The 23,866-nt window shown below is 57.4% G+C and overlaps 4 protein-coding genes across 6 annotated transcripts in view; 3 read left to right on the forward strand and 1 right to left on the reverse strand.

The window, feature by feature from the left end:
- The window catches only part of CORO1C (coronin 1C), a 46,874-nt gene extending 36,801 nt beyond the window's left edge, over positions 1-10,073 (forward strand). For all 3 annotated transcript variants that reach the window (XM_021544674.3, XM_021544675.3, XM_021544676.3), the window contains exons 4-11: positions 2,178-2,307; positions 3,035-3,216; positions 3,745-3,864; positions 4,730-4,834; positions 5,694-5,839; positions 6,336-6,393; positions 6,510-6,755; positions 7,535-10,073. In XM_021544674.3, coding sequence (XP_021400349.1) covers positions 2,178-2,307; positions 3,035-3,216; positions 3,745-3,864; positions 4,730-4,834; positions 5,694-5,839; positions 6,336-6,393; positions 6,510-6,755; positions 7,535-7,654 — 1,107 coding nt within the window. In that variant the 3' untranslated portion in view covers positions 7,655-10,073. The remainder of the gene's footprint in view (positions 1-2,177; positions 2,308-3,034; positions 3,217-3,744; positions 3,865-4,729; positions 4,835-5,693; positions 5,840-6,335; positions 6,394-6,509; positions 6,756-7,534) is intronic.
- Positions 10,074-11,051: 978 nt separating this feature from the next.
- SELPLG (selectin P ligand) lies at positions 11,052-13,609 on the forward strand. Its single transcript, XM_021544585.3, has 2 exons — positions 11,052-11,482; positions 12,226-13,609. Exons 1-2 carry the CDS (start codon positions 11,059-11,061, stop codon positions 13,434-13,436), a joined length of 1,635 nt encoding a protein of 544 aa, XP_021400260.2. The 5' UTR covers positions 11,052-11,058; the 3' UTR covers positions 13,437-13,609.
- Positions 13,610-17,714: 4,105 nt separating this feature from the next.
- On the forward strand, positions 17,715-20,275 carry TMEM119 (transmembrane protein 119). The gene is given in 3 exon segments (XM_077787220.1): positions 17,715-17,928; positions 17,931-18,024; positions 18,938-20,275. Coding segments are annotated over 3 exon segments (1,077 nt in total). The 3' UTR covers positions 19,707-20,275.
- Positions 20,276-21,496: 1,221 nt separating this feature from the next.
- On the reverse strand, positions 21,497-23,553 carry ISCU (iron-sulfur cluster assembly enzyme). Its single transcript, XM_021544673.2, has 5 exons — positions 23,433-23,553; positions 23,245-23,358; positions 22,931-23,041; positions 22,261-22,339; positions 21,497-21,894 (listed from the first exon to the last, which is right to left on the reverse strand). The coding sequence occupies exons 1-5, from the start codon at positions 23,514-23,516 to the stop codon at positions 21,800-21,802; spliced, it is 483 nt and encodes a 160-aa protein (XP_021400348.1). The 5' UTR covers positions 23,517-23,553; the 3' UTR covers positions 21,497-21,799.
- Positions 23,554-23,866: the final 313 nt, after the last annotated feature.

Here is a 23,866-nt window from a genome sequence, read left to right on the forward strand (position 1 = left end):
ATCTTATTTTCAACTTGTGCAGAGGCAGAGGAGGCTGGTTTTGCTTCTATTTAAAGGGGATGAAAGAAGAGTTTGCTTTGTTTCTTTTTCACATGCTGTTGTGCAAAACCTTCTCCTCCTGCCCTTCCTGCAGCCCCAAACCTCTCCCTCAGCTGTGCCACGGTTCCACTTCCTCCTGCACAAACAAACAGCCTTGATAACATCAATCCCCCTAAAAAACACCCAGACACCCACGGGAGGGAGAGCTGACAAACACTTCCTAAAGCCCAGGCAATCCTGCAGCATTTTAAGGTTTCCTTGGAGTCATCCCGAGTCCTCCCCCTCAGCAGGGTAAGTCCTGCATCCAAAATTCTGTAATTTCCCTGATTTGATCCCAGGCTGAGGCCAGACCCCCACCCTGAGCAGGAACGAGGGGCTGGGCCGGTTGGGACCATGCCCTGACTTTTCACACTTATTCTTTATTATTTTGGGGAATAGCAGGCAGGATTACTGGGTCAGTTGAAATCTGCCCAGGGCTGCACTGCTCTGCAGCTGTTCCCAGCTACCAGGGCTTTACCTGACAGAAAATTCCATCTGTCCTCCAGAGGCTTTTTAAAAAAAACCCTTTTTCACTGGGATTTTGCCTCCCTTCCCTTTCCCACCCTCTGTATGTGCTGTCTAATGTTTAAATTTGGTTCTGGAGTTTTCTGGCTCCTTTGCACTTGCTCAGGGGGATCTCAGGATCCTTCCTGGCTGAGATGGTGCAGAACAGAACTGAGCCCTCCCCCTTGGCAGGGTAAGTCCTTCATCCAAAGTTCTGTAATTTCCCTGTGAACCTGGTTTGCTCCTGGCCCTGCACAGACACCCCAACAATCCCACCCTGTGCCTGAGAGCCTTGTCCAAAGGCTCCTGGAGCTCTGGCAGCCTTGGGGCTGTGACCATTTTCACCCTTGCAGAGGAATCCTCTCCTGGGGAAGTGTTCCCGTTGTGGTCATTCCTCCTGGGATGCTGAGGGTACTGGGAAGGATGGCACTGGGAGCTGTGTCCATGAAAAAAAACTAAATCGGTTTTGGGTTATTTAGAGGTGAGCTGGTACCCACTGAGAATCTCTGCTGGGCTTTTTCCAGTGCCAGTCATTCCTTTGAGAATGGAAAAACTGGGATTAGCACAGACATCCACGTGTCCATCTCAGTCTGCCTCGCTTCCTAAATCCACTCCCTCGCATCCCACAGCTTGTTGGGCATCGTGGGCAGAGGCTGGCAAGCCCCGTTCTCCCAACTCCAGGAAAAGCAAACAATGGGAAGCAAAGCAAACGTGCTCTAATGCTGCCACCTACCTACAGCAACTCCAACTGCTTCCCGAGGAGCTCTCCCTGGAATTCCATGTCATTTTTTAATACACTCTATGTAGGTCAAATTCAATTCCAAGATGATTGTCCAGTGCTGAATTGCAGGAATAGTTTTGGTGGGGCTGGTCCTGCCCCGGGGCTTTGGGGTGATGGGTTTGTCTGTCCCATCCCGTGTTGCTGCCAGCTGCAAAAGCCACCACCTCCCTCCTGCTGGAATTCCAGTGCTGTGGCATCTTTGGGGGGCTGTTCCTGCTCCTGGTGGTCTTTCCCTGAGGAAGTTTGAACAGAAGGGTTGTGTAACCAGGCAAGGAGTGAACAGGCAGTGCTCATTGGGGCTGCTCTGGCTTCTTCCAGGACCAAACCGCTCTTCCCTGATTAAATGGGATCTGAAAGGATCCTGAATCTAACAGGAAAACAAATTGCTGGTGGTCCTAAAGTGATGAAAAGTAGGCAGGTAGAACTGCAGCGTCATCCCTCTGAGGGACAGGCATAGTTTGGAAAGACAGCAGCTTGCTCCTGTGGAATTGGAGCTGCAGGAGAGATTTTCCAGACTCCTTGGGGAGCAGGAGCAGAGTGGATCTGTGGACATGGAAGTAAATGGTTTGCACCATGAGGAGCTGTGGCTGTGTGCTGGCACATGAGTGAGGAAGGCTGTTCCTCATGGATCAGCCAAGGCTTTATTGAGAGCTGGGAGTGATTCCCTCTCTGATTCCCTTCCCGTTTACACGGAGAAGTGCCAGCTCCGGCGGCTGCGGGACACGGGAAGCAGCCGGGCCACGCGCTCTCTGGAGGGGCTGCCCTTGGCTGAGGAGCTTTCCTTACCTTTCCTTTCCTTTCCTTTCCCTCCCAGGTGTGGCAGATTCCTGAGAACGGGCTCACCCTGTCCCTGACAGAGCCCGTGGTAGTGCTAGAAGGCCATTCCAAGAGAGTTGGCATCGTGGCCTGGCATCCGACGGCGCGGAACGTGCTGCTCAGCGCAGGTACGGAGCACAGGGATGGGCAAGAGCCACCTCTCCCTGCCCGCCTTCCTCTCCAGCTTTTCCTTCTTCCCTCTCCCAGCTGCTCACATCCCTGTGAATCACAAGACCCGTGGCAGTAGCTGGGAACGCTGGGACACGTGGCTCACAGCCTCCTCTCTATTTCAGCCTTTTTTATCTTCAGCTTACAGGGATAAGCACCAAGGAATTGTCTGGAACTGGAGTATGAAAGTTGTTCCAGACTTTATTTGATCTGCAAGAGCAATTTACATCTGCATTCCCCACATCCCTGCTCTCATATACTTTTAGAACAGGCCCAAGTGTTTCTGCTTTCCCTTGATCCCTGCAAAGTATTCCAAAGTCCAGCTGTTCCTCCCACAAACTCTCATGGTCAGCATTTTCCAAATTGTCTCCTTGGCTGGCACAGTCTATGGAATGAGATTCTTTTGACCACTGAAAATCAGTCACATCATTATGGACATAAGTTGGATAATTCATTATCCCTTGGTATGATCTGAGACTTCCATGGGTTGTTCCCAAGGAAAGAAGTGAGTCCTTGGATGAGCTGGGTGTTTTCCATTGATAAAAATCACCCCTGAGCTCCCAATCTCGGTTTTGGTTTCCCAAAAAAACCTTTGGAGCTGCAGGGGGTTTATCCCTTGTCCCCCACCTCTGGCTTTGCCCCTGTGTACCCCAGTGCTGTGACTGGAGCTGTCATTTTCCATTTCAGGCTGTGATAATGCCATCATCATCTGGAATGTGGGAACAGGAGAAGCTCTCATCAACCTGGATGACATGCATGTGGACATGATCTACAACGTGAGCTGGAATCGCAACGGCAGCCTCATCTGCACAGCTTCCAAAGACAAAAAAGTCCGAGTTATCGACCCCAGGAAACAAGAAATTGTTGCTGTGAGTTTGCTTAATCATTTAAGAAACAACTGGATTCACTCCAGCAGGGAATGAGCAAGAAAATATGGAAGAAATATGTGGATTTTACACACTCTGTTCAGTCACTTTCTTCAGAAATTACAGGAGGAATAGTAGGGGTTGGAGGATTTGTCTGGGTTTATTGGGATTAGTGTTTGAACTGGGATTTTAATGCTCAGTTTTAAACCTGCAGGAGTGTAATTCCACATCTAATCCTTCTGTATAATTACAGTTCCAGAGTTGTGCATGCAAAGCCAAGCTTTAGTTGTAGCTTACAAAGAGGTTTTCCTTCAGCCTTGCAAGAGGCTGATTGGCAAAGCTGGAATGAGCCAGGAACGTCCCCTTCTCTCGTGCTTCAGTGTTGGGTTCTTCCCTCAGGCAGCAGGGGGGAGAGTTGGATGTTGCTCCTTGGATCTTTTCCTGCATGGAGGAGTGGCATGTCCAGAGAGGAGCCACCACTCCAAGGGTTTTTCTGTTCACTGCTAAGCCTGACCTGCTCCTCTGTTCCAGGAGAAGGAGAAAACCCACGAGGGAGCCCGGCCCATGCGAGCCATTTTCCTGGCAGACGGGAACATCTTCACCACCGGCTTCAGCCGCATGAGCGAGCGGCAGCTGGCCCTGTGGAACCCGGTACGATCCCCAATCCGTGTGCTCCTCACAGCCATGGAGCTACCAACCCAGCCCTGCAGCCATGGAATCGTGGAATGGCTTGGCTTAGATGGGATGTTAAAGCCAATCCCATTCCAATCCGTGGGCAGGGACACCTACCACTATCCCAGGTTGCTCCAAGCCCTGTCCAAACTGGCCATGGACATTTCCAGGGAGGGAGCAGCCACAGCTTCTCTGGGGCCTTCTTCTTTAGGGCTTCACCACCCTCACAGGGAAGAATTCCTTCCTAAATTCATCATTTATATACTTGAGGTTATTCCCACTCCATCTGCTGCCTGCTCCTGCTTCCATGATTTTGGCTGTGTGGTCACTCAGTGAAGGAGCTGAGCAGGAGCAGCGATCAGCTGGGAGCTGCAGGTTGGAAGTGCCTGGGAAGATGCACAGGGAGCAGAGGGGCTGTGGGAAGGTCACTTCTGTCTGTGCACTGTGGAAAGCAGGCCAGCAGCAATCCCAGAGGGTTCAGGGTGGAAAGGACCACCTGGATTGTGTCCAGGTGGCTTTTGAGTGTCTCCAGGGAAGGAGGCTCTGTCCCATCATCCATCACACATCCCATCCTACTGACACTAACTCACTGTGTCACGTATTTCCCTTGACTTGGTGAATTTTCCTGGCTCCTGTTTTTATTTAATTTTGTTATTAAAATGCCCTTGGGGAATGAATCAGTTCATGAACATTCCCAGCATTTGTTGTAACACATGGATCCTCCTGGGTGGTGCAGATACCACTGGGAGCTCACTGCCTACAGAGTGTTAATAATTTAGATCCTCACTCTATGAACAGAAGTTTTTCCAGTCTTTATTAACATCCCTGGCATTTTTATTTCCAGAAAAACATGGAGGAGCCAATAGCCCTTCACGAGATGGACACCAGCAACGGGGTCCTGCTGCCCTTCTACGACCCAGACACCAACATCATTTACCTGTGTGGGAAGGTAAGGAGAGGCTTTGGAGGCACCTGGAGGGAGTGGTGCCTGTGAAATGTTCCCCAGAAATCAGTGCTGCAGCAAATGTGGGGCTGCTCTGAAATGGGTTTGATCCTCACTCTGCAGAACCTGGGAAGGACCTGGATGTTTCTTTGAGATGGATTAGGTAAAGCTGCTCCTAATGCAGTAAGTCCCACACCATTGCCAAAACATTCCTTGCTGGTGTGGACCTGGATGATTTTACACTGGTGTAGGAGGAAGATACATTTTGGGTGTTGTCCTCCTTGTGCTCGGAGTTGCTGGAGCATTTGGTAATTCTGTAATTTTATGGGGTTAAAGAATAGAAAACTGGAATTAGGTGCTCCTTTCTAAAAGCAACTTGTAGGAATTTGGTGCCAACATGTGATAGATTCCTACAAATCGGAGCCAAAGCCAAGGTGAGCAATTACAAAGGAGGATCCATACGAGTATGTTCAGAAATCCCATCTTTGTAGCAGCTGATGAGCATTTGGTTTCTATCCACCACCCCTCCTGCAGTTTCAGAGACACCAGAGTGGTGGAATTGCTTGGAATTAAGGATAAACTGGTTTATAGCCTTTCTGCCTGATTGTGGCAGGAGGTTTTTCCACAAGAGGTGAGGAAGGGGCCACTCCCAGCCTGGAAGCACGAGCTCAGTCCCTGTCCCACAGTGTTTGGAGCAGGACGTGGAGGAATTGTTCAGTAGATGGACTCAAATTGTGGAGAGGATCAACCTTGCTTCAGATAGAGCTGTGAGCTGTCCATGGCAGCATTCCTGGAAGGAAATGGAAGCAGCAGTGTGGGCACAGGGGAACGGAGGTCCTGCAGCTTCTCCTGGGGTTCCTTGCAGGGTGACAGCAGCATCCGCTACTTCGAGATCACGGATGAGTCCCCGTACGTTCACTACCTCAACACCTTCAGCAGCAAAGAGCCGCAGAGGGGCATGGGGTTCATGCCAAAGAGGGGCCTCGACGTCAACAAGTGTGAGATTGCCAGGTGAGGAGAGCTCATCCCAGGGCTGGGAGCAGGCTGGGAGCTGGGGCTGGGAGTTTCAGGAGTGGTTAAAGCAGCTGAGCAGTGAGCACAGGGCAGCCGTGGTTCAGAAAACCTGGGAAGGGCAGGAAATATCTCGGGATGTCGCTGCAGTGGCTCCAGGAGGGAACATCACTGCTGGCTGGGAACATGAGCCATATCTTCTCCCTGGAAACAAGTGATAGGACAAGGGGAAATGTCCTTAAATATTAGGAAAAATAGAAATTTCTTCATGGAAAGGGGGGTCAGGCATTAGAAGGGGCTGCCCAGGGCAGGGGTGGAGTCCCCATCCAGGAGGGATTTAACAACAGCTGTGTGGATGTGGCACTTGGGGACGTGGGTTATGGTGGCCTTGGCAGTGCTGGGGGAATGGTTGGGCTTGATGGATTTCTGTGGTTCCTTGGGGTTGCTCCTTTCCCATCTCCTCACTCCCTGTCCCACCTTCCCTTTTCCATGGCAGGTTCTTCAAGCTCCACGAGAGGAAGTGTGAGCCCATCATCATGACGGTTCCCCGCAAGGTGAGCACTGCCCTGGGGCCAGGCTTTGGGAGCCAGCTCCTGCCTCCCAAAGCTCCTGACTGATCCATGTCTCCTGTCCCAAAGCTCCTGACTGATCCATGTCTCTTGCCTTGCAGTCTGACCTCTTCCAGGATGACCTGTACCCGGACACAGCCGGCCCAGAGGCAGCTCTGGAAGCAGAGGAGTGGTTTGAGGGGAAGAATGCTGATCCTCTCCTCATCTCCTTGAAGCATGGGTACATTCCAGGCAAAAACAGGGATCTCAAGGTGGTCAAGAAGAACATACTGGACAACAAACCCGCCGGGAACAAGAAGAGTGATCTCATAAACGCTCCAAAGAAAGCAGCGGATGCCTCAAACCCCGTGAGTAAACTCCAGGAATTTTGGGGGTGATGGCCTCAGGTGGGAATGCCAGGGTGGGACCAGTGACAGGATCCGAGGGAATGGCTGGAGTTCTGTCAGGGGAAGGTTAGGTTGGATATCAAGGAAAGGTTCTTCCCCCAGAGGGTGCTGGGGCACTGCCCAGGCTCCCCAGGGGATGTCCCAGCCCCAAGGCTGTCAGAGCCCCAGGAGCATTTGGACAACTCTCAGGGACAGGGTGGGATTGTTGGGGTGTCCTGGTCAGGGCCAAGAGTTGGACTCGATGATCCCTGTAGGTCCCTTCCAACTTGGGGTATTCCATGATTCTGTGATCCTAATGCTTCTGTAGATACGGAAGATTACTTGGAATTGTTTTTTCTAAATCACAGAACCATTAAGGTTGGAAAAGACTTTCAAGATCCCCAAGTCCAGCCCTAACTGGAAGTCTTGTCCATGAAGGAGAGTCAAAGTCAGTGTTTTCCTGGGAGTCAGAGCACCCCAGGGCAGACAGGGGGATATTCCCCTTGCCCTGGGTTCCCACACCCAGCACCTTGTTCACCACTAATCCCTATCCTTTGGGACACAGAGGAAAGCATAGCTTAAAGAGCAGGTGCTGGTCCTGGATGGGTGCACTGGTGCTGCTGGAGATGCTTCTCCATGCCCTGAGCACCCAACTGCTCCAGAGTCTGTCACACCCTCATCCCTCCAACAATCCCACTGGGAGGAGCCCTTTCCTTGGAAAACCCCAGAGCTCTCCTCACTCATCCTTTCTCATCTCCCAGCAAAACGACGCCAAATTGGACGAGATTTTGAAGGAGCTGAAATCCATCAAGGACACGATCTCCAGCCAGGACGAGCGCATCTCCAAGCTGGAGCAGCAGATGGCCAAGATCGCGGACTGACGGGGCCGCCAGCCCAGGCACATCCCAGCTCCCAGTTCAGCCAGCAGCAGCCTGCAGCATTCCAGTACGAGCTTTCCTGTTCTCCTAAATCCACGAGAGCCGATGATTTCAAGCCAAGCTTTTTAGTGAAAGATCTTTTTCGTTGCCCGATGTTCCGATGAATTTCTGTGACTGTGTCAAAAACGAGAAGTGCTACTTTTACAGGTTTTTTTTTTTTGTTGTTGTTTTTTTTTTTTTTTTTTTCCAGATGTTATTACGAATTCTTGAAAAACAAATCCATTCTTGACTTTCAATGTCATGCCCAAATATCTTTTTCTAGATTTAGGGACCAACGCCACATTGTTCTTAACTTTTTTGTTTTTTTAGAGTTGCCAACAAATAGAAAAAAAGTCGCTTTTATTTTTCTTATTTGCCACTTTTGCAGTATTTGTGTTTCCATTCCAAGGGACGGGGGTGTGGGGGTTGTTTACACTGTGCAGAGAACAAAGCTGAAGCTATTTTGTATAAATCCTCCATTTGGAACAATCAGGTGGGTTCCCTTCCTTTCTCTTCCCTGTGGAATCCCCTTGGAGATGGGATCAGCTGCCTTTCCTGCTCCACAACGTGTCCCCAGCCCTGTTGGTTGACAGAAAAATACAAATATATCATTCTGACTGAGGGGATTTATTTCCTACTGAAATTTTAAGCCAGCACCATGTTCCCATTTTCCTGCAATCCCAAGGTTTGTTTCCATGATCAAACTCACTCGTTTTACTTGCTCATTTCTATTTCCATGTCAAGGCAGAAGTGACTTCCATGCAGGAATGTTTTTATCCATGGAGCATGGAGTTCCAGGGGAGCTGTGGGATGCCAGCAGTTGTTGCTGTAAATCCTTGTTCCTGCCCCACAGCACTCCTGAGCTCATGGATTTTAAGGAGCTTTTGGAATCCATCAGCCCTTCACACCAGTGCTGATGATAGGAATTTCCTGTGCTTCCAAGGCAGCATTAACAGCAGAAAGGTGATTTTTCCATGATAATTGTCCACAATCAATATGCCTCTCTTGTTACTATTTTATAACTTGTTTTCTCCTGTCCATCATTCCCATTCCTGCCTCCCACCCTCCCATGCAGGAAAGGATTTGTTCCCGGATCAGATCCCTCCAACCCCAAACCCCCCCCTGCACTCCCAGCCCTTCAGAGCTGAAGGGACTGGGAGGATGGATTTGATCCCAGTTTGGAGAACTGGTTTCTCACACTGCTCCTTTGGGATCCTGCAGGGAGAGACCCTGTGAGTGCTCTAGGCTGCTGAGCTCCTCCTGGAATTCCGTGGAAGCTCAGCTCAGCAAAGCTCTGCTCAGGCGGGGTCTCCCCTGTGCAGGAGCTGTCAGGGATGGGGCAGGCTGGCTCCCTGCTCCCAGGCTGTGTCCTTGTGCTGGGAATGGGATCCAGGACACCCCAGAAAGCTGTGCCAGGCTGGATTGGTGCTGCCATTCCTGGCCCAGCTCATCCCTGCAGTGCCAGGGAGTGCTGATAACCCATCCTGAATCCAAAGGTGGGCAGAGGCCATCAGGTGTCTGAGAGCTCTGGATCCTTATCCCAGCTGGACTCTGTCCCTGTGGCAGCTCCGTGTGCTCCCACTTGGAGCATCCCAGTGGACACGAGTCTCTGTCCAGGCTGAAGTGATTGATTTTTTTTATTTGCCATTAGTTTAGCTAGGAATTCTCCGATTTTCCATTTTAACCAGTGTTTGCATGTTCAGAACTTTCAGGTTAAGGATTCCCTGTTGTGGAGGGATGTGTGTGTGGAGGCGGAATCGGCCGGGGGACGTAGCTGGAGAGGCACGAGGACGGGATGGAGGAGGCAGAGGATGTGGTGGGATTGCAGAGCAGGAAAGCTTCAGAAAAGTGGGATTTCTGTGTTTTAGGGACAAGTGGCATCCCCTGCCCTGTGCCCGTGGATCCACAATCCGGCTGCTCCAGGTTCTTTGGCTGTTTGGTGACGTTTCTGTATTGCAGTAAATGCCTGAGATGTGTATTTTTATGGAATTTTTTTTTTTTCCTTTTGGATCCCAAACCCGAAGGTTGTTCTCCCCACAGTGGTGATTTCTGTGTTGATTTGTACGTGTGACTTCAGGGTTGTGTGCTCGGGGACCTCGGGTTTGTTCCTAACATTGGAGGGAAATCAGTTTTGGGAGCCGCTGGATTGAGGTGCCCGGGGGTGGGGGTGTGGGAGATTTTAGTTCCTAGCCTGTATTTTATTTAAATGAACTGATGCCTCGCCAGGCTCAACCGGAGTCAGTGCCTGAAGCTTTTTGTAGCCGTGATATCCCGGGAGAGAACCAGCCCAGTCCGGAAAGACGCGCTCTTATAGAGCGGCCAGAGTATCTGTCCAAATATTTGCTTCCATTTTCAAAAGATAAAAGTCATTGATTATAAACTGCCTCTGCTTGGCTTTTCCTTTGGCTCTCGGCGTTCCAGGTCTCATTGATAACCAGGATATGGAATGAAGGACGCTTCAGTGGGGGGCTGTGGCTGAGGGGGTCCTTGGGGACCTTCTGCTTTTGTCCCAGCAGAGCCAGGGCCACGCATGGAATTCTCCCAGGTGATTCCCAGTGATGAAGCCAGGAGCTCCTGGAGCTTGGCTGGATGTGGGATGAGATGGCACAGATGGGCTGGGGGATCTCAGGGTGGATGGAGGTGATCCAGAGAGGAACAGCCCTGCTTGGGAACTATCCTGGATTTGGGGAGGCTCATTCTGCTCTTCCCCGGGTGAAATTTGTTTCCAGGCTGCAGGAAGTCGGCAATGACACAAAGCCTGGGCTGGAAACAGCATCATTTACTCCTCCCAGGTTTGAGCTTTCTCAGGGCTGAGGCGTTTCAGGGGATGTTGCACAACCACCTCCAGAGCACCCTGACCGCGGCACCACCCCAAAGCCGGGCAGGGATGCTCCCAGAGAGTCAATGCTCCCTGGGCACATGGATCCATCCCAGGGATGCCCATCCCACAGGCCTGAGCCCCTTTTCTTCCCTCTCCCAGCCTCCTGGCGAGGTGTTTCGGAGCAGGGATGGACCGGGGTTTCCGAGGAGGGGGAGGTTGTTGACACCCCGAGCCCGTTCCTGCGGATGTGCCTCTTGCAGCACCTTCCTGCGGCTGCGCCTCCCTCCCGGGAGCTGCGGTTGGGGCGGGGGGTTTCCTGTCGTGCCAGTGCCACGAGGCCGGGACAACACCCAGGACAACACCCAACAGTCCCCGCAGCCCCAGCAGAGCCCCTCCGAGCATCCTGGGGTGATGCAGAGAGAAGCAGCCACACGCGAGGGCTGTGCAAAACCATCAGGTCACATCCTCACCCTCCTGCACCTCGTGTGCTAAAGCGTTTCCTCCCGGTGCTGAAGCATCTCGGGGCACCCTGGCCCCCTCCCTGGCCATGCCCACACCGTGCCCGCGGGGGTGGCAGCCCTGGCACCAGGTTCGCCGTCACTTCTCCTTTCGGAGCGACGCGAGCCCCGGCGCGCAGCTGCTCCGCGGGGCCGCCGGTGGGGCCGAGCCCTCCGAGGCAGCCCCTCTTTTTTGGGGTGCAGCCCACGTCCTGCCACCCTCCCCGGGGCTGCCCGCAGCCCCCAGCCCGCCGTGGCCCCGCTCTCGGCGTGACGCCCTTCCTCCCCCGCGGGCTCTGGAAACCGCAGCCGCTTTTCCGCGCTGCCTCCCTTCCCCGCCCGGCCGGAGGTGCCGGAGGAGGGTGGCCCACGACGCCCCGCGGGTGCCGGTGCTGGGCTGGCTGCCCTCGCCCACCGTGCCAGCCCTCGCCCGCGAGTCCTGCACTTGGGATCCCACCGCGCTCCTCGGCACAGGTGAGCCCCCGGTGGGAAGGTGCTGGATCGGGGCTCGGCCCCGGGGATGCTCTGGGTGCAAAGGGGGTGCTCAGAGCCCCTGAGGGTGCCACGCTCCGTGCTGGGGGTCTGGGGAGGCGGGTGGGTGCTTTGGGGTGCGGGAGTCTCCTGGGGATGCTCGGAGCACTGAGCCGTGGCTGGATGCTGTTGGGTGCGGATCCTCGGGGACCTCGGTGGCGTCCGCCCACCGGGGCTGCCGAGGGAGCGGAGGGAGCATTGGTGATGGAACAGGGCGATTTGGGGTGAGTTTGGGGTGGATTTGTCTCTCCCGCTCCAGCACTGAGACACAGGCTCATGGTGGCCTCAGCCCTGGAGCCCTGTGCCAGCCCGGCGGGCAGAGGGGGGACGGGCACCCTGGCAAGGGGTGTCTGTCAGAACGCGGGTGACATCCCCGTGGTTTCATTTCCACACGGACACTCATCCCTCAACTGCCTCATCCCGCGGCTGATTTCCCATTTCCAGACGCTCAACTTCCTTATCAAAACTTGCTCCTGGAGCAGAGCCACCGGCGCTGAGCTCCCGCAGGTGGGGGCTGTGGCAGGAAGATGATAGCGGGTGCCTTTTCCATCCCCCAAACCCGAGGGCCCCTGTCCAGAGTGAAAGGAGTATCCTTGGCTGGAGTGTGATCCCACACTGGGGCAGTTCCATGCTCAGCATTCTCCCGAGGGGACCCCGATGTCACCTGCCCTTTCTGTCCCCTGCAGGTCCCATGGCGCCGGGCCGGGCCGTGCTGGTGCTGCTGGTGCTGAGCCCCCTGTGGGTGTGTGGGGCTGAGCTGCTGGAGCCGAGGGTGCCCCGGGGCGGGCAGTGGGTCTGGGGGGAGGCCGAGCCCCTGCCCGTCTCCCGTGGGAAGAGGGATGACAGTGGGCAGGAGCCCAGTGCCACCACAATGATCAGCAGTGACAAGAGCGATGTGCCACCACCAGCACCCGGCACCAACGCCAGCCTGCCCCGGGTGCCAGCCACAGCCGATCCCATGGATGATTCCCCCGAGCCTGAGCTGCTCCCGAGCTCTGCAGCACCAGCACCCAGCACCAACGCCAGCCTGCCCCGGGTTCTTGTAGCGTCCACCACAGTCGAGTCTATGGATGAAACAGATTCCCCTAAACCCGACTTACTGGAGGACTCTGCAGCACCAGCAGTGCCCAGTGCCAGCACCAGCCTGCTCCGGGTGTCTGTAGTGCCCACCACAGCTGATCCCATGGATGAGACAGATCCCCCTGATCCCGACCTGCTCCCGAGCTCTGCCCCACCACCAGCACCCAGCACCAAGGCCAGCTGGGCACTTGTGGTGCCAACCACAGCTGATCCCATGGATGAGACTGATTCCCCTGCTCCCGATCTGCTGCCAGGCTCAGAGCCTGGCACGCCATCAGCAGCCCAAAAGAGCATCACCACCACCACCCCCAGCTGGCTCACAACACCCATCGAGGAGGACACAGTGACTGATGACCTGGACGGCAGCTCCTCCACGGGGCCACGCTCCACAGCCGCCCCAGCCCTTGTGCTCAGCAGCACGGGCTACAAGAAACCCAAAAAATCCGGAGCTCCGCCTGCACCGACCCTCCCGGCCGCCTTGGACACGACACCGGCGGCCACCGCGGTGCCCTGGGAGCCCAGCGGGGTGATGAGCAAGTGCCTTCTGGCCATCCTGCTGCTGGGGCTGGTGGCCGCCACCTTCCTGGTGTGCACGGGGGTGCTGGGGACGCTGCTGTGGCGGCGGGCGCGGACGGGGCAGCGCCGGTTCAGCCGCACCGAGATGGTTTGCATCTCCTCGCTGCTGCCCGACGCCGAGGCTGCCGCCGGCCCCCGGCCTGTGCCGGCCCGGAGGCACAAGCTGCTGCTGCCCGACGGCGGCTCCGAGCCCGATGGAGACAACCTGACTCTCAGCAGCTTCCTGCCGGAGCACTCCTGAGCCCCGGGGATGGTTCCTGCATCCCGCAGCGCGGCCGCGGTCCCGGTCCCCGCTGCAGCCGCGGGCAGGGTGCCCCTGTCCCCCCGGTGTTTGAGCTCGGACCGGTGTGACGGAGCTGCTCCCCCGCGGCCAGCTCAGCCCTGGAGCCCCATCCCATTAAAGAGTTACATGGACATGGTGGTCTCTTCCTGCCAGGGACGGCACCCGCCATCCCCCTCCCGACCCCGCCGCCTGCCCACATCCTGCTGCCAAAATTTCGCTTCTCCATCCTCCCCCTCAAGCCCCTGGGGGAGCAGAAACGAAACCCGCGGCCACTCCTTGCGGGGACGGGACCAGACCCCGGCAGCTCGGGGACGGGACCGCAGCCCCGGGAGCTCCTGCCCGGGGCTGGTGGGAGCTGGAAGGGCGGGGGGGACGCGGCGGAAACGCCGAGGGACAGGGACAGGACGGGTGCGCCCGTGGCACAACGTGTTCCTGCCTGCGGTCGCTGCAGCGAGGCGGGGACGCCTCCGGAGCCGCCGCTGCCTGTCAGGTGCTCGGCCCCGAGGGCGAACGGCGGCCGCAGGGTCTGGGATGGGGACTGGGAAGGATGGGGAGAGCAAATCCATGAGAGACCAGCGAAGGTCCCACCGTTTCACCCACTCAGGAAGGTGTCAGTCACCCCTCAGGGCCACCAACTGATCCCTTCCTTGGGGGAGTGGAAATAACCCAGCACTGGCCCTGTCCTGCCAGGCTCAATGTCCCTATTTTTCCATTTTGCTCCACCCAGGCTCCCCATCCCCACATCCCCATCCCTGCTGTGACCAGGATCACCATTCCCATTCCCACATCCCCACATCCCCATCCCTGCTGTGACCAGGATCACCATTCCCATTCCCACATCCCCATATCCCTTTCCACACATCCCCAAGCTTGCAGCCTCCTCGAAGGCCGCTCTGGGCTGGCTGTCCAGGGAGAATTGCCAGCACGGTCATTCACCTGCGTCCCGGCCCTGCTGCCTGTTTACATTCACCCTGAGCTTGGGATATTTTCCATCTGGATCCTGGCAGCTGCAGGGCCCCGCTCTGGCTGTGAATGTAAATGTTTATGGGTGAGTCAGCCGGGCCAGGGGACCTGCAGCCGGTGGCCGTGGCTGGTCCCCACGCAGGACACCCGGGCTGTGAGCTCCTTGCTGATGCCACCTTGCTCTGTCCCACTGTGTCCCCACGCCAGCACCGTGCTAACCAAAGAAACCGCGGGGAAAGAGGGATGCTCCCATCCTCTGGCTTCACCCCCCAGCAGCTCATCCAGCCTCTGCCCCGGTGAGGGTGATGCCGGTGTGTCCTGAGGAACAGGACGGGTGCAGATCCCAGGGATTGCTCCTGCCCTCCCAGCCCTGTGCCGGCTGCTTTCCAGCAGGAGCCCAGCGAGGAGAAACTTTCCTCCACCAGGGGAGCCGGGAATCGCCCTATTTGGCGCAGTCAGCGGGTCCTGTGGGGCTGCCACCACCCACCTCAGGGTGCAGGAATTCACGGGAAGCTGCGCGGTGTCACAGCAGGATCCTCCCTCAGGGATCCTGCCGGACAGCGGGAGGGCAGCGGGCAGTGGGGTGGCACCGGGCTGTGGTGGGTGACACGGGGCTGAGGGTGACACCGGGCTGTGGTGGGTGACACAGGGACAGGGTGGCATTGGGCTGTGGTGGGTGACAGGGGCCTGGAGGTGGCACCAGGCTGTGATGGGTGACATGAGGCTGATGGGTGACACGAGGCCAGGGGTGTCACCAGACTGTGGTGGGTGACACAGGGCTGAGGGTGACACCGGGCTGTGGTGGGTGACACAGGGACAGGGTGGCATCAGGCTGTGGTGGGTGACACGAGGCCAGGGTTGTCTCCAGGCTGTGGTGGGTGACACGGGGCTGAGGGTGACACCGGGCTGTGGTGGGTGACACGGGGACAGGGTGGCATCGGGCTGTGGTGGGTGACACAGGGTCAGGGTGGCATCAGGCTGTGGTGGGTGACACGGGGACAGGGTGGCATCAGGCTGTGGTGGGTGACACGAGGCCAGGGTTGTCTCCAGGCTGTGGTGGGTGACACGGGGCTGAGGGTGACACTGGGCTGTGGTGGGTGACACGAGGCCAGGGGTGTCACCGGGCTTTGATGGGTGACACGGGGCCGGGGGTGGCACAACCCCACGCACGACGCTGCCCGTGGAGCTCCACACGCCTCGTGCAGCTCTGCAGCACGGGTGCCCTCCGGGTATTTTGCTGGCACAGCAAATCGCAGCCCAGGGGAAGCAAATTAGAAGCAGGGCAAGGCTGAAACGCCTCAAATTGCCGGTTCCCCGGGCGGGCTGTGCCGCCCAGCCCAGCCCTGCGCGGCCGCGCGTTCCTGCTGCCCCAAATTACACAGCGGGGCCGGGCGGTCCCGGCCCTGCCCAGCCCGAGGGGCCGGGCCCGTGCCCAACGCGGGCAAAAACGGCATCGTAATGGCCGGTGGGAGCTGGCACCGGGAACTGGGACGGGGATGCCGGCTGCGAGGGTGGGGACGCTGGGCAGGGAGGGATGAGGACTCTGTGTGGGCAGGGTGGGATGCGGATCTTCAGTCTTCATCCCCCTGGACAAGGAGGGATGGAAACTCTGGGCAAAGCAAGATGGGGATCCCGGGTAGGGTGGTTCTCGGATGATGTGGGATGCAGACCCTCGGCAGGGTGGAATGGAGACCCTGGACAAGGAAATTGAGCCCAACACCGGCATTACTGGCTGTGTGGGGGGAACACAGCCCCATCCCCACCTGGCCTGCAGGAGCAGGGCCGGATGCTGCTGGGACTCCTCACCCCCGGCCTCTCCTCGCCTTTCCCCCTTCCCCTCTAAGATTTCATCACTGAGCACTTAAGGCCGGGAAAAGCCGCCCCAGCAGCTGCAGGGAGCCGCCGGGGCAGCCAGACGGACGCAGCCTTTATTTCGGGGAGCCGCGACGCCGGCGGCGACGCCGGAGAAACCCCAGCGGCGCCAGCCCCGCTCCGGCCGAGGGGACAGCACAGCATCGCTGCCCCCCACCCGCGGGGGACACGGTCCCCAGGCGCTGGCCATGGCTTTTTGGGGGGTCTGGCAAGTCCCCAGAGAGGAGCAGAGGAAAATAGCAACAGGATGAGGTCACCCAGCGGCTGCAGCCTCTTGAGCAACCTCAGGCCAGGCCGAGGGGACCGGGGCAGGGGGAGAGAGAGCTTGGGGGGCTCAAGAGATGCCCCCAGACCCCAGGACTGGAGACCAGGACCCGGGGAGCTGAGCAGCTGCTGTGCTTGTCTGGGGAACCAGGGGGACCCCTGCCTGTGTCCCTGCCTGCACCCCAAGGCAGAGGTGCCCAGGCCAGAGCATTTCCAGGCTGGGATTTTTAGGAAATGTTCTTCTGAAATTACAGGGATGGTCCTAAGCCGTGTTTGCCCCGCTGGCGCAATAGTGCCGGGGCACTGAGCCCACATCCCTCACAGTCCCCCTTGGACCCTCGGGTGGGCTTTACCCCCACCTTCGTGGATAAAAACAACATTAAAAACAACCCCCTGTGTGACCCCCATCCCCACTTGCACCCCAAAACGTGGCCCTTCCGGGGTTGATGATGGGGGACACCGTGGCTCCTTTGCTTATGGGATAAACCAGGAAACACCCCCAGCCCCAGCTGGATTTCATCTGGGAGGGGGCTGGGGGCTGCTTGCCTTTCCCTGGCCTCCCACACCCCCTCCCCATCCCGGCCGTAATGAGAACAAGCTGGTCCCGGGCTGCGACGCAGGAGGAGGAGGAGAAGGAGGAGGAGAGGAGGGAGAAGGAGGAGGCTCCATCCCAGCAGGCTGCAGAAAGGGGCTCGAGGTGTGTGGGACAGATCCCGATTTCCCGGCTGCCTCCCGCCGGCTGCGGGCAAGGTGAGGATCCCACGGGATGTGGAGCTGCTCCCCACTTTTCGGGCGGCTCTGGAGCAGGGCACAGGCTGTCCCACAGCCCGGGGTGCTGCAGTGAGGGCTGGGCACGGTCCCCATGGCGGGACACGGGACGGAGTCGGCCACATGGCTGCACTCCCAGGTGGGAATCGGAGCGTGCTGCCTCCGGACAACACCAAAATCCTGAATTGCTGGAGCAGCTGGGAAGCGGAGCTGGGAATGAGCTGCGGGTCTGGGGGTGGGCAAGGAAGGGGCAGAATGGGACTGGGGTGGGGTGGAGGGCTGGCAATGCCCACGGTGCCAGGCCCTGCTCTTGGCACTGCTTTGGGCTTCGCTCAGCCCCTCCATGGCCGCGGCTGCTCCTCAGCTCTGATGGCTGCGGGGGAATTGATGCCATCCCCATCCCGGGACCCCCTTCCCGCCGAGGGGCCCCTGTCTGGGGTGAAGAGGAGGATGAAGGGGCTCATCTCAGCCCCTCAAACCTTTCATTCTCCCTGTGCTGGTCAGTGCTGTGACCCCACAGCTGCAGCTGTGCCCGTGGGGAGCCAGGAGAGCTGGGGGTCAGGGGCACCTCCCACCTCCGCTGCTGTTTTTTGCACTGGATTAATGGAAACCAGATTGTGCAGCCAGGAGAGAGCCTGGAAGCCAAATCCTGCTGCTGGAATCCCTCTCGTTCTGTAAAGCTGCTGGCTTGGGTTTGTTTGGGGGAGAAAAAGGGAAGTGGGTTGGGATTTGGGGAGCCTGAGGTTGGGGAATTGTCTTGGGGGGGTCCCTGCTGATGTACCTGGGTTGCTGTTTCCCGAGACCTCCCCACGGAGCCGTGTGGAGGGGAAGAGCCCTGGGAACGGCTCGATGGCGTTACGTGGCGTTGATGTCCCTTGGGAATGTCTGGTGATGTGGTGGAGAGAGTCACGTCCCTCTCCCAAATCCCGTAGGGTGCAGAGCCCGGCCAGGGGCTCACCCTGATCATCGCTCCGGGGTGGGGAGCGCGTGTCCCGTGCTCTACAGCTCGCTGTGGAATGGGGCAGATCCAGCCCCATCCGGGTGAGGAGCACGGCACAGGGACAGAGCCAGCCTTCCCCCCTTCACAGGGACACTCAGGCAGCCGGGACCCCATTCCCTGCACCCCAGCTCTGGGGCTGCCCCTTTGTCCCACACCCATCCTGGCTCCACTCAACACATGGTGGCACCAGAACGAAATCCTGCCCCAAACTATTTTTAGCTGTGTTCCAGCTGGGAATTAACGGTCTGGGACGGCGGTTGGGAAATGCCTCTTGCGCCGGGCCCAGCCTCTTTGTAGCGTCGCCTGTGTCAAAGTTTCCACTGCAAACCTCCATTTTTCAGGAATTCTCTAATCAGCCAAATGATCGTTGTCTGGAGCCGGGCGCTGGCAGCAGTCCCCCGGCCTTGAGCAATCCTTCCCAGCTGGCTTCCAGCTGCACCCTCGGAAAACAAACGGAGCCCCCTGCTCTGTCAGGGCGAGAAAACCAGAGCTGCCTTTCTACTTCCATCAGGAAATTCAGGCGGGTGAAGGCTGGTTTGGGCAGCTTGCTGTCGGGGTATTAACGTGTCCCCCACCTCTCTGCATCCCGCAGGTCTCCTGCACGGATCCTGGGAATGGGCTCAGCCATGGGCACGTGGTTGCTGCTCTTGGTGCTGCTGGCGGCGGCCCCGGCACAGGCGGCAGCGCCCCGGCACCGCCCGGTGCTGCCGGACACGGCGGGCAGCGGGGACGGGGACGAGGCGTCGGCCACGCTGCCCGCCCAGCCCGTGACCCCCCGCATCAGCCCCACGGTGGGGGACGCGCCGGGGACCACGGTGACCAACAGCTCGGCGCCGGGCGTGCTGGAAGGGCTGGCGGACTTCTTCAAGGAGTACCTGCTGCTGGTGGTGGTGGTGGGCTCGCTGTCCTTCGTCCTCCTCTTCATCATCTGCGCCGCCGTCATCGTCCGGCAGAAGCACAAGGCCTCCGCCTACTATCCCTCCTCCTTTCCCAAGAAGAAATACGTGGATGAGCGGGACAAGTCGGGGGGAGCGCGGGCGTTCAGCGAGGTGCCCGAGAAAGGCCCCGAGGCCGGCGCGGAGGAGCCGCTGGACAGCGGCCGGCAGCTCCAGGCGGACATCCTGGCTGCTGCCCAGAACCTCAAATCCCCCCACAAGGCACCGCTGGCCAACGGGGCCCAGGCCGAACAGAATTCCCCTCAGGAGGAGGAGAAGGAGGAAGAGGAGGAAGGGAAGAAGTTGGGGGATGAGCAAGCCAAGCCCCCTGCTCAAAGTCCAGGCGTGGAGGAAGTGGCGAGCGCAGGAAGCAAGGAGATGCCTGATGCATCCCAGGATGGCTGCCAGGCTCCCTCTGGAATCTGAGGCAGGGACACAGTCCCGGGCAAGCCTGAGGAGCTGCTGGCTTGGGACTCATGATGGACACGGTGGGTCAGGCTCCGTACGTACGTGGTGGCTCAAGGAAGCCCCGATGAAGATCCCATTCCCTCCCAGCTCCCCCGACCCTGGTGCTGATGGGATGCTCGTGGGGGGGGATTTGCCAGCTGGTGGTTTTCCCCAGCACTGGAACGCCATCAGCCCCAGCTCCTGCTGCCCAAGGGGCTTCTCCCACCCCAGGCACTGGGGGTGTGTGCATCCCCCCAGCTGCAGCTCTGCCCCCACTGTGCCACCAGCTTCCTCCCAAATGTTATTTCAATCAGCAGCAACAGCCTGGTCCATGCCAGGCTCCTGGCTGGGAGCCGAGTCCCTCTGGGAGAAGGGATGGGACCAGGGCTGGGGGTCTGTAGGACATGGGTCAGCTTTGCCCATGGCCACCCAAGGGAAAGAGGGATGAGGATTTAGGACAAGGACCCTTCTTTCCACCCCAGAGCCCAGCTGGATTTTTGCCTCACTTCCTGAACCTTTCAGCTAGAAATAAACATTTCCTCCGCACAGCTCCTCTCCTGTGTGTCTCTGCAGCCGTGGGGTGGCCAGGGGACCGTCCCTGTGTCCTTGTGCTCCTCCAGGGGCACAGCTGGATTGCACTCCAGGGGCACTGGAGCCCTGGGCAGGGTGTTATCAGTCCCCACATCAGCACATCACGTGCCCTTCCAGGAAACCTTTATCTCGCACCCACAGCTGTGGGCTGAGGAGGGGCTGTGGGGACTCAGCCGTGGCCCTGGGGTGCAGCTGCTGCAGTGGGAACAGCAGGGAGACCTGCAAGGTGAGTGAAGCTGTGCTGCCTCAAAAGCAGCACGTCCCTGTATCCCTGAACCTCCTGTATCCCTGGGTTTTATCCCATTATGTCCTTGCCTCAGGACAACCTTCCCTTGGGAAGAGAGTGCCAGCACAAAGAGCGGGTTTTGCCCCAAAGCAGACGTGAATGTGTGAAGTTTCCCTGATTTTGTTTTTAACTGGGCAATAGCAGGATTGTTCCATGAGGGAGAGGCACATTCCTCGCTGCTGGAGGGTGCCAGCTGAGGAATCACAAGAGGGACCTTGTGAATGACATACAGCAATGTGTGACCTCTGTGTTAAAAATTACAAATATTGTGCCCAGACAGAGCAGAATGAGACTTTTTTTTTTTTAAAGTGTGGTTTTAAATGTTTAACAACACCCTCGGCATGAAAAATGGGAAGTGAGGTGTCTTGTTGTGGGTTAGAAGGTTAAAAAGTGAAGTCTGCCAATGTGTTGTCTGCTTGGTTTGGAAATACTCCTCCAGAAAAGAGGAACTCTGGGAGCTCCCCATCAGCTCTGCATTCCAGCTCTGCTATTCCCCACCGAGCTTCCAGTCTCCTTAGAGAATCTTGGAGTGGTTTGGGTAGGAAGGGATCTTAAAGGTCATCCAGTTGCAAACCCCTTCCTTGGGCAGGGACACCTTCCTCTAGCCAAGGGTTTACAGCTGTAAGAGTGAGTGAAGAAGTGAAATTCTTAAGAGAAAACACCCCAAAATTCAGGCTCAGTTCCTCAAACAAGAGCTTCAAAAATTAAGTGGCGACAGGATGGGAGCAGAGACCACCAGTGTCTCCTGGTCACTTTTCCCTTTGGCACCTGCAAAGGTTCCCAGAATTCCAAGAGCAGGAATTTGCCCCCGGATTGCGAAACCAACCCTGACACAGCCGGAGCCAGGGGCGGCCACACAGCTCTCACACACACATCCAGACCAGGGCAACGCTTCCCACTAAATTCCATCAAATATTAGGCAAAACTAAACATCTTCCCAAAACAAAAATTGAAAGTGCAGCCCTTCCAGTACCGGACAGCGGGGTTTTGTCTCCGGAGCGGAGTCTTCCCGCGGCATTCCCAACGGGATGGGAGCCCCCATCCATGTGAGCACTACGGGGTGGCTGGACACCACAGGGACACGTTGTGCGTAACTTGTGCGTATCTTACAGCTTGAGTAGTGCACAGGGTCCTACAACAGCTCGGGAATTGCACTGCAGAGTGAGGAGGGAGGAGGGGAAGCTGCGCAGGCGGTTCAGGCATTGTCGGCTTTTTTGTCGGATTCTCTGTTTGGATCCTGCTTCAGTTTGTAATCGGCCAAGGCAGCCTTGATGGCGTCTTCAGCCAGCACTGCAAAGCAAAAAAAAAAGGATTTTAAGGAGAACTCAAAAGCTTTTAAAACAAAAGATGAAGTAGAAACAAAAGCAGGCAAGACCAGCAGCACAGGCTGATTTGAGGAGTAGAATCTGAATGGAATTCCTAAAATACTGAATTCCTCCAATTTCAATAGTGTAATTCAGAATCTGATTGTTTATTATCAGTCTGCTGAACCACAGACTCCAATATATCAAAGTGATCTGAAAATTCTTGAATTAACGCTGAAATCTGAACATGTTTTCTCTTAAGGACAACGTTGTGCAGAAACTGTTTGGAAAACAGCATCCAGAAGCATCTGTGCTATTTCCAGAGTATCTGAGATCCAGGGTTTTTACTTACTGGAGCAGTGCAGTTTGACAGGGGGAAGGCAGAGTTCCTTGGCAATATCTGTGTTCTTGATTTTCAGCGCTTCATCAACCTGAAACACAGGCAGAGGTGGTCATGGGCCTTGTTTGTGTTTGCTAAGAAGGTTTAATGCTCCAGAGCCAGCAGAATCCACAGGGGACATCAGCTCAGCTGCCCAGGGCAGTGAGGGATGTGGGAATTAAGGAATGTCTGACTGACATATCAGTGTCACACACTGTCCCCACTTGGCCTGTTTCAAGTCTGTTCATCCTCTACCAAAACACTGAGGTGCATTTACTGCTGGCAGAAATGATCTAAAGGTTCTCCGTAACTAAAATTTCTGCCATCAGCCTGGTTTTGCTCATTGCATAAGACAGAAGATAATTTCCTGGTGGAATTGTTTACTTGGGCACGTGCTCAGGAGTGGAGCTGCTGGGGAAAGGTTGGACTTGATGTTGCTATAGAGGGCTTTTCCAACCTTAATGGTTCTCTGATGGTTGTTGAAAAAGACAATTATTGCCCTACAAGTGAAGCCCTGACAGTGCTGGCAGTCACTTCTACAGCACAGAGTAATGCAGGGATTCCCTGGAGAGCACTTCCTACATGATCCCAACAGAAAACACAGCACGTGGGAAGCTCTGCAGCTTTCCCGGAGCTCCCTCACCGTTTTCCCTTTGACCCACTCCGTGGCCAGCGAGCTGGAGGCGATGGCTGAGCCGCAGCCGAAGGTTTTGAAGCGGGCATCCACGATCTTGCCATTCTCGTCCACTTCCACCTGCGGGAGCGTTTTGGGGACAAGTCAGTGCCCGGTTCAGCTCAGCCAGGTGTTCCCAGCCGGGCCCGCGGGGAGCGGGGCTGGCCCTGCCCCGGGCACAGGGTGGGCATGAGGGAAGCCCGTGCTGTCCCCTGAGGGGAGCTCTGACCCTCGAAACAGCCCCATGTGACCCCACCCAGGTGCCACCGGGTCCCCAAGGTCACCTGTAGCTTCATGACGTCGCCGCAGGCCGGGGCGCCCACCAGGCCGGTGCCCACGTTCTTGGCATTGCTGTCGAGGGAGCCGACGTTGCGCGGGTTCTCGTAGTGATCCACCACCTGCAAAGACACAGCGTCAGACAGGCTCGCCCCGCGCTTCCCCCATCCCTCCCCGTGTCACGCTCGCCCCTCACCTTCTTGTGGTAGCCCAGCGCGGCCGGGGCCGGCCCGGGCCGGGGCCGCAGCAGCGCCGCTCCCGCCGCCCTCAGCGCCGCCATCTTCACTGAGGGGCGGGGCGGTGGCGCCGCCCTTTTATAACCTCGGGCGGGCTGGCCACGCCCTCAGGTCTCGCCCAGGCCACGCCCCCTCGCCTCCGGAGCTCGCGTCTCCCCCCGGTCATGCGTTGGCCACGCAGGCGGCGGGAGCGCTGGCGGCCGCGCTGTGGCTAAGGTGATCAGTCAATAAATAAACGACAGAAACGGCGTTGCAGTCGCGCCAGGGTTCCCATCGCGACAGACGGCGGCGGCTGTGCGCACGCGGCGCCACACTCAACATGGCGGGCCGGCCGCGCCGCGCACGCCACGGACCCTCCCGGAGGCCCCCTGATGGCCACACAGCGGGGTGCCCG

The sequence above is a fragment of the Lonchura striata genome, chromosome 18 (assembly GCF_046129695.1).
Source record: "Lonchura striata isolate bLonStr1 chromosome 18, bLonStr1.mat, whole genome shotgun sequence".
Classification (NCBI taxonomy): Eukaryota; Metazoa; Chordata; class Aves; order Passeriformes; family Estrildidae; genus Lonchura; species Lonchura striata.